This window comes from Vombatus ursinus, unplaced genomic scaffold (genome assembly GCF_900497805.2).
Source record: "Vombatus ursinus unplaced genomic scaffold, bare-nosed wombat genome assembly UNPS02014780.1, whole genome shotgun sequence".
NCBI lineage: Eukaryota > Metazoa > Chordata > Mammalia > Diprotodontia > Vombatidae > Vombatus > Vombatus ursinus.
In genome coordinates, this window is record NW_020954558.1 from 365,086 (window position 1) to 374,984 (window position 9,899).

A 9,899-nucleotide genomic window follows, 5' to 3' on the forward strand; every position below is an offset into this window, starting at 1 on the left:
TTAAATAGAATGATAAGAATGAAATAGGTCAAAATTTATGAAATAGCTAATAGAGAAATATACATTAATAAACTCATATTTATGTCAGTCACAGTTCTTCATCAAACAATATTGCTGTTACTTTGTACAACATTCTCCTGGTTCCATTCACTATGCATCAGTTCATGTAAGTCTTTCCAGGTTTTTTAAAATTATTCTGCTTGTTATTTCTTATAGCACAATAACAGTCCATTACAATCATATATAACAGCTTGTTTAATCATTCCCTAATTGATGGACATCACTTTAATTTCCGATTCTTAACCACCACAAAAAAGCTGCTATAAATATTTCTGTACAAATAGGTCCTTTTCCCCTTTTGTGGATGTCTTTGGGATATAGACCTAACAGTTGCTGGATCAAAGGATACATACAGTTTTGTAGCCTTTGGGGCATAGTTCTAAATTGTTCTCCAGAAAGGTTGGATCATTTCACAACTCCACCAACAGTGCATTAATGTCCCAATTTTTCACATCCTCTCCAGGTTCAACATTTTCCTTTTTTGACGTATTAGCCACCCTGGTAGGTGTGAGGTGGTACCTAAGAATTGTTTTAACTTGCATTTCTCTGTTCAATAGTTATTTAGAGCATTTTTTTCATATGATTATAGATAGTTTTAATTTCTTTGTCTGAAAAATGCCTGTTCATATCATTTGACCATTTATCAATTGGAGAATGATTTAACTTTTTTTATAAACTTGACTCAATTCTCCATATATTTTAGAAATGAGGCCTTAATCAGAGATACTTGTTGCAATTTTCCCCCTTTTTTCTGCTTTCCTTATAATTTTGGTTGTATTGGTTTTGTTTGTGCAAAACCTTTTTAATTTTACATAATCAAAATTACCTATTTTACATTTTATAATGCTTCCTATATCTTCTTTGGTCCTAAATGTTTCCCTTATCCATAACTGTGACAGATAAATTATTCCATGCTGTCTTTATTCACTTATAACAAGTGTGAGTCTTTTTTAATGTCCTTTAACAGTACTGGGCCTCATCCTGTTTAATATACTCCTCAGGGTCCAGGTTGGGATATGACAAAAGTTGATTTGATTTAAAATACTATTATACTAAGGGGAAAAGCACTTTGGACAGATTACCAGCCTGTAGAAGTGTGAGGTGTAATAGAAAGAGCCATGTGGGTGAAGTTGGAGGACCTGGGTTCCATCCTAAGCTCTGGTACCTGTATGATCTTGGAAAAGAGGCCTAACCTGTCCAGGCTTCAGTTCCTTATCTCTAAAACAAGCAAGCTGAGCTACATGGCCTCCCAGATCCTTTCCACATCAATATCTAGGATCCTAAGATTGCTGTGCTCCATTTTCTTGTGCATAATATGAGGGGATTATACTAAATAATCTCTAACAACCTGCTAGTTTTAGATCCTATGATCTATGAAATATCTATAATTGTTATTTTTAGGTACTCCTGATTTGCAGGCCCTGCCTATATGCCATGTCTACCCACAACCATACTCGCTCTGATGTGATGACCTTCCTCCTACCCAGCCTCCCAGGGCCAGGGGGCCCAGGACTCCTCACCATCCTTGGTTTGACCTATAGCACCACCTTTCTTGGAAATGGTCTGATCCTTCTTACCATCTGTGCCAACACCTACCTGCACCAACCTCAGTTCTTGCTCCTGGCTCTGTTGGCCACTACAGACCTGGGTCTTGCCCTTTCTATGCTACCCACCATCCTGGATGCTCTGTGGCTCCCAGTCCCTACTATCTCTAGGGATGTATGCCTCCTCCAAATGTGCTGCCTTTATGCTGTCTTTAGTGGGCAGTCCTCCGTGCTGCTGGCCATGGCCTTGGACCGTTGGTTAGCTGTGTGTCATCCTCTCTACTACTTGGCCTTCTTTACCCCCAGCCGCCTTGCCTGGACCAGTCTGGCTTTCATCCTCCGGGCCACCATCCCGCTGCTGCCCACTCCTTTCTTGATATCCTCCTGCAGTGCTCATAGTCTCTCCTTCCCTTTCTGCTTCCCAACAGAAGTGCTACATTTTTCCTGTGGAGGGCTCGGCTGGACCTACGCAGCTGCGTCTATGCTCGCCACAGCCAGTATGGATATAGTCCTCATTACCATCTCCTATTGTCTGGTCTTTTGGCAAGTGATGAAGAGGATATCTCCTGTCGGGCAGCACAAAGCCCTAAAAACGTTCACTGCTCACCTCTGTGCCCTCCTTGCCTTTTATGCACCACTTTTTACTTCAGCCCTATTCCCTGACTCGCTTCTAGGAAGCCTTGCCTCTCTTGGCCTTCTTGCATCCCCTGCTCTCCATCCCCTTGTCTATGGTATACAGTCTAATCAGCTCCGTTGTGGGCTGCTTGGTGTTCTTGGTTGCCCCTCAACTTCAAGGGTTGCCCCCAGCCCAAAGGGGCCACATCCCTAGGACACACCCTTTCCAAGGTGAATGGGGACTTGGGTTCTCATTAGAGGTTGAGGTCCTCTATCACCTCCAAATTCATGTTTCTTACTGCTCCCAGCCACCTAGACATTGGAGAACAGGTGTGCACAAGCATGCACCAGGATGGACTGAAGTTAGATACCAATATGAACTTCAGAGAGAGGGCTATTACTCACTTTCCTATGTGAGTGAATGAAGAGGTGATGGAATCTTATCTTCCAAGGGACTGGAATAGAATAAAATCCCTGGATTATTGTTCTCACCTCCCCAAGCTCAGTTGTAGGGGAATAATTGTAGCAGTACTGCCCAGAAAGAGTCAGATTGAGTATTTATTGAATCTGCCTTTTCCCTGCAGATTCAGCCTGGCAAGACAGGGACTCTTGTTTAATAGGATTTGTGGACCAAAGAAGGAGCTTGAGAAAGGTTCTAGAAATGATTTTGGCAAATATTCTAAAGACCAACATTGATTTTTCTGAAACATGTCATCCATTAGACTTCAAGGACTAAGATAATGGGCATCTTATAGAGATCAGAAAGTGATTCTGAAGGAAATCAGTCACCTTGATTTGGGGTAGAAAATGATGCTCATTAGAGGGAAGAGGACCTAGGCAGAATCAAGAAATGATTTTAAAGGCTCTTGCATCAGTTGATGTTTCACCCAGCTGACCCGATGGTTAATGTCAATGAATGCACATGTATTTCCAGTGTGCTAAGTGCTGGAAAAAACAAAAGGCAAAAAGAAGCCCTATGCACTCAAGGAGATCACATTCTAACGGAGGAGCAAACATACAAACAACCGCACAACAAGAGTCGATTAGAGATGATCTCACAGAGGAGACACACTAAGATGAGGGGAGACTCAGAAAGGCACCTTGGAGGAGCCTATAACTTAAGCTGAGGCTTTAGCTGAGATTTGAAGAAAGTCAAAGAAGCTAGGCATTGGAGTCGAGAAGGGAGAGAGTTCTAAGCATGGAAGACTAAGAGAGACGCCCAGAGTCGGAAGACGAAGGGTCATGCACAAGGCACTGAGGCAAGAAGGTCAGTCTCAATGGATCAGAGGGTGTGGGGATGAGAAAGGTATAAGAAGACTGTAAAAACAGGAAGAGGCTGGGTTATGGAGGACTTTCAAAGACAAACAGGGTTTTATATATTTATATGATCTTGGAGAAAATAGTGAACCATTGGAGTTAATAGAATAGGGGGTGACATGATCAGATGTGAGCATTAGGATTCCCAATTGCGAAGCTCTACTGTGTTTGCTCTGAACATTTTGTGAGGGAAGAAACTGTCCTCTCAGGGATATCACAGGAAACGGACCAATCCCAGGCCAATCTATACCCAGAAGACTGAGGCCTCCAAACAACACAAAGGCTCCACATTCTTGTATTCACTGAAACAGCTCTTCAGAATCCACCTACTTCAGGAAACCTTTCTAGTTCCATGGGAGGGATGCTTTTTTTCCTCTGTCTGTTTTAAACCCATGGCTTCAGTGAACCTCCATAATCTAGATCATACTGAATCCTTCTCCCTCTGTAAAATGATGATCAGTTTTTCATGGCCTGTCTATTTTATTTGTTGTTCACCGTTGCAGGTCAGGACCTTGTTGGAACTAGAGAGGAACTGGTAAACCCCCTACATTCTCACACCAGTTGGTATTGTTGTGAGCAAGGAGACTGTAGTGCAGATCTCAGGCAATTTGATCTCAGGTAGATTATCTGGGACCCAGCTGTCGTCGCCATCAACAACAAGAACTTATTAAGTGCCTGCTGTACTCCAGGAACTCTTTTAAGCCCTGAAGGTATAAATTCAAAAATACAGTCCCTGAGCTTAAGGAAGTCACATTCTAGTAAGGGAGACAATATGCAACCAACTTTGTACACATAAGATATATACAGGACAGATGGGAGGTAGTCAGACAGGAAAGGCTCCAGAAATGCGGGAAACCAGAAAAAGGCCTGAATAAGTCTTAAGCCCTTTTGAGTAAGGAGGACATAAAATTAGCTTTGAGATTCTTGCAAAGAACTCCTGGGTTCCCAGAGAGTGTGCATATTCTTTATATGGTGCAATGCCTCATTCACTATGCAAAGGCTCAAATAAATAAGCTATTTTATTTTTTAAAATATACACATATATACACACATATGTGTATACATATATATTTGTATATATCCCAAAACTCCTTGATGTAACTAGTTTGGAAGTAGTTAAAAAGGAATTTTAAGAAGATAAAAAGCCACTGAGAAAGAGGCTAAAAGCAGTTCAAAGTAAGTTCTCTGGCTGTCCAATTAAACTATATATTTTTTCTTTTAAAAATTTTTAGTTAATAAATTTTTATTTTTCTCTCTCCCACTTCCCTATCACTTAAAAACTCAAAAAAAAGTCATGTTACAAATCATGGTCCCTCCATTATCCATTGCATTATTTCCTCTACCAATTTTAAACTCATGGCTTCCATGAACCCATTGCCTGTTTTTTTTTTTTTTAATGTCTACTTATATTCTAGTCTCTATGTAAAGATTTGTGCATCTGTATCAGTCTAGGAACCATGAGATTAGGGTCTTGGTGTGTTGAACAAAGCATTTTGGTAGCAGGGTCTGTATATCTGTGTCAGACTTAAGAAGAGGGTCCTGAGGGGAGACATTTGTTAGACTGGGGTCCGTGAGGGCAGGGTCTACGTGAAGGCCAATTCAATACAAGTTAATTCAAATGAACAAACTTTTTTTTAAACTTCTATGTTCAGAACAATATGATATGTTCAAAGGGAGAAAAAAATAGGTGACATAGTCCCTGCCTCTATCAAGTTTCTAGTCTAGGAGGAAGAGAATCTATTGATGGCTAGTATACATAATAACACACATGTACACCAAAGGTATGCAAAATGAAGTGCTCTGTGAAAAGGGCAAATTGTCCCTGACAAGGGATATAAGAGAAGGCTTGTTGGCAGAGGTACCATTTAAGTTGGGCTTCAGGGAGCTAAACATATACAAAGGCATAGAAGAAGTAAAGAGGGAATTCAATGTATTGAGTATTTATTCAGTGCCTACAGTATGCCAGGGCTTGGTCCTGGGGAGGGGAGGAGGAGAAGGAGGAGGAGGAGGAGGAGGAGGAATAGAAGCCTTCTAAGCATGAGAAATGGCATGAGTAAAGGCATGAGATGGTAAAGTGCCAAGTCTGCTGAGGTACACAGAATAATTCAGTTGGGTTGGATGTAGAGTTCACAGATCAGAGTAGTAAGAGATAAGACTAGAAAGTTGAGATAGCACTAAATTATGGAGCACCTGGAATATTAGGTAAATGAATTTAGCCTATGTTAGGTAGTTGATAGGGAACCACTCAAACCTTTTTAACAGATTAGTGGGTAGGAGCCATCTGAGGACAGGACTAGGTCTACATGTTTATGTCAGATTGAAGGCTTCAGGTCAGGGTCTCTATGTGCTGTTGGGTCAGATTGGGAGTCCCTTGGTTGTATAATACCTAATTCAAAATTCAATAAACATTAATTACTTGCTTTCTATGTGCAAGATTACATGGGCCTATGCTATTGGTTTTGAAAATAATTGATAATTTTATGTCAGTATAATTGATTTCCTTTGAATCATGTATTTTATTTTAAAGCATTATTCTGAGAAGGGATCCATAGGCTTCAACAGACTGCCAAAAGGGTCCAGGATACAAAATAGATTTACAGCCCCTGGTGAAAGACACTTTCCAGTCTAGTTACTTGCACACAGAGTGACCTAAGAATAGTTATTAGGTAGCTTGACCAAGAAGGAACAGGAACAGTGAGAGGAGATGTAAAAAAAATAAAGTCACAGTATCACAGAATTTTAGAATTGGGAAGGACTTCAAAGGCATGCAATATTTTTAAATGCTTGAAAGTACAAATCCCAAGTAAAGTGTTCCCATCTCTAGGCTTCAGGTCAACTAGGCCTATATGGCATAGTCTTCAACCTTATCATCTTTCTAATGTTCTCTAGTGAGAAAATAATCTCTCTTAATATGGTACCAAGGACTCAACTCAAATTTCCTGATCTCTTTCCTCATCTCTCTTCCTCTCTTTAACTCATTACAACTTACTCCCTGCACCCACCATAATCCCTTCATGATTGTATTAGTTTCATGATATGCCCCCTGGACTTCGATCACATAATCCAGAGAAGCAATGACCGAAACACACTTCACCTTTAGGCAGAGTATAATCTCAGAAGCTGGAACTCACAAGGAAGTATGACATGGAGGTGTCACAATCTGTAGGGAGACCTCTACTGTGTATCATTATCTTTGATAATGCTTTGAGTCCCTAGGCATTGGATGTACTCAATTCTCTCAACAGCTGGATGCCTTTGCCTTCCAAGATGAGGTAAAGCATTATGTGACAAAGCTACCTTAGGGTATTGCTTTCCACATAGTCTCATCACATATTAACTCCTTCTCAGAAATAACCCCATTGAATCTGACTTTGACCTGACTTTGGTTCAACTATTCTTGAACCAAACCTCCTTTAGTCCCTGGATCAAGGTCTCAAGTTTTCTTTTTTATTTTCTGAATTCTGGCATGTGTTTCTTTCAATCGTATCAACTCCCCCACTTCTCCTGAAGCAGGAGAACACTTGTGGTTCAAGAATCATTTTCTTTTCTTCTTCACTCCTAACAACATATTAAAAAAGGTCTAGACATGTTGTTGTTGTTGTTTAGTCATTTTAGTCATATCTGATTCTTTATGATCCCATTTGAGTTTTTCTTAGAAAAGATATTACAATGACTTGCCATTGCTTTCTTCAGCTCATTTTACTGATGAGGAAATGAGGCAAATATGGCTAAGTGACTTGCCCAGGGTCATAGAGCTAAACAACTTCACAACAAAAATGGATCAATAAGCTATGTTAAGTCAAGTTAATAAGGATCAGAAGGGTTAAATGATTTGCTCATGTCATAAAGCTAATAAATATTGGGTCAGAATTTCAGCCCTATTCTTCCTCAGTCCAGGTCCAGAACTTTGTCCTCATGCCTAGCCACTTCTCTAACAGAAGGCATAAACGTAATCCCAAATTAAGAAATCTGGAAACCAAGACAAATAATGTTGACGTTAATATAAATAGTAAAGTCCAGTGAAGGAGCAGATTAAAAGAAGCAGTGTGGAATTAGTTCGGTTTTATTTCAGTTTGTAGAATTCATAAAATATCTAGGAGTTAATAAAATATCATTAGGCAATTTGAAATACAGATCAGGGCCTCAGAAGAGATCAGGATTAGAGATACAGATTTAGTAGTCTTCTGCATGGAAATAGTAATTAAAATCAAATGAGGTTTGCCAAAGGAAATAGTGCAACAAGAAAAGTGGATTGAGGACAGATGCCACCCCCCCAATATAACTGGCATGATTCAGCTCAATTCTCTGTCCTTCAGAAGAAGTTGCCAGTGCAAGGCATCATAGTGGGACAGTGAGAACCATAGAATTACCCACCCCCAGGAGACTGAGATTGACCTTCCATTGTGGAGATTCCCAAGGATGGGCTTCAGACTCTTCATTCTCAAAGAAGTTTGAAGCTGAGAGGGACAGATTATCCAGTCAAATCCACTAATTATGCAGATGGGAAAACTGAGGTCCAGAAAAGGGAAGGGAAGTGGCCAAGGTAACCACAGACTCAGAGAAATCAGTATGGTCTCTTAGAGATGGGGAAATAGGGAGATGATGTGTTGATAGGAATTTGTGAGCTTTGGTCTGGTTGTTAAACAATGAGTGTCCTGATTGTATAGAATGCTTCATATTTGTTCAGTTTCTCATTACCCCTCTCAGACTAGGAACTCCTAAAGTGAAAAAAAATATCTTCCTGCTCAAATTGGAGACTATGCTAGAATGAAACCATATATTCCTGCTTCAATCAGGAGCAACCTGGGCTAAAGCTATTTCTTCCATGTCACATTGAGGGTCCCCAAAGGAAGAAATCATATCTATTCCCGATCCTTGCCCCCAACACAAAGGCAGAGATCATATCGGTCATCTAAGACCAGGGGCTTCCCTGATAAAAAGTTATGTCTTCTGCCTCATACAGAGTATTCTTGGACAAGGATCACATGTTTCCCCTCACACTAGGCATGCCCAGCCTCTAAGCATAAGATTGTCTGATCATTTGGGAAGTATTGTTTTAAGGTATGGCTGCAGCATTTTAAGAAGGATATTGCTTAAGCTGGAGAACATTTAGAGGAAGTTAATCAGAATAGTGAAGGGACTCATATTCATGTCATATGAGCATTGGCTAAAGAATTGGGGGTGTTTGTCCTGGGGAATAAAGACATGATGGGTGTCTTCACCTATTTAAAAAACTGTCAGGACAGCTAGATGGTACAGTGGATAGAGCATCAGCCCTTGGGTCAGGAGGAACTAAGTTCAAATATGACCACAGACATTTCACACTTACTAGTTGTCCAATTCTGATTCCCTTGCAAAAATAAACAAAAAATAAAGACTGTCATGTGAAAGACTTGTTAACTTGTTTTGCTTTGCCCTAGAGGGCAAAACTAGGGACAACAGATACAATTTGTAAGAGGAAGATTTAGGTTTGACAGGAGAAGATTTAGGTTTAACCACTGGAAACATGCCAAAAGCTTAGGATCAAATGAGATAATATTTGCAAACTACTTAGTGCAGTGCCTGACACACAGTAGGCACTTATAAAAATGTTTATTCCTTTTTCCCTTCCCAAAGTGTAATGGTCTGCTTCCATTGTTAATGAATTCCTTTTCACTGGCAGAAATGGAGATGATGCCCAAGCAAAGGCTGGCTAACCACTCATCAGGCATGGTGTAGTGGGGATTATTTTGCAGGTATGCTCCGATGGCCTCCCATGTCCCTCCGAATCTAATATTCTGTGATTCTGTTACTGGAACCCAAAAAGACTGCTGACTATCTGGCGAAAGAGATGCTGAACAAGGACATTAAGTCCACTGGAAAACAAGAACGTATCCCCTATCCCTCTAGCCAGAAGGGTTACTTTGCATCAGCCACTGAAGACAGAAGGATTGTCTGGGCACTGAGCTGTCATAGAAATAGGAAGGAGGGAATCATAGGGAGGTTTTCTGTTTAGGAAGACTTCTTGGAGGAGAGAGCCTCTTGGGAGCTGCTACAGCTGAACCAACTTGCCCAGAGGAGTTTGACCTGCACTGTGCCAGACCCATGAGGTCATGAGAGCCACACAGGCACTTGTTTCTGTGAGAGAAATCTTTTTTTCCCCAGTGAAACAAAGTCTCTGGGGAACAAGAGTCATAAAAATCTAGGCTTGATTCCTGGCTCTGTTTACTTTGGCCTGGCCAGCCCAGAGCGCCAGGCTAGGCCTCAGTTCCCACTGTGTCTCAGAGAAGCTACTGGGATAGGAAGAATCACAGGTTGCTCAGGTCAATTCCTGCCTTCCAGGCAGCACTGCAGCTAGCCCAAGGTTGGGGCAGGAAGACGGGG

The 9,899-nt window shown here is 40.9% G+C and overlaps 1 protein-coding gene across 1 annotated transcript; it reads left to right on the top strand.

Moving 5' to 3' along the window:
* The first annotated feature begins 1,494 nt into the window (after positions 1 to 1,494).
* LOC114046016 (olfactory receptor 51L1-like) lies at positions 1,495 to 2,433 on the top strand. The gene has a single exon (XM_027866233.1). It carries the CDS (start codon positions 1,495 to 1,497, stop codon positions 2,431 to 2,433), a length of 939 nt encoding a protein of 312 aa, XP_027722034.1.
* The last annotated feature ends 7,466 nt before the right edge of the window (positions 2,434 to 9,899 follow it).

Bases quoted from the DNA above. Each gene is read 5' to 3' on its own strand.
- LOC114046016 (XM_027866233.1), top strand. From the start codon at position 1,495: ATGTCTACCCACAACCATACTCGCTCTGATGTGATGACCTTCCTCCTA.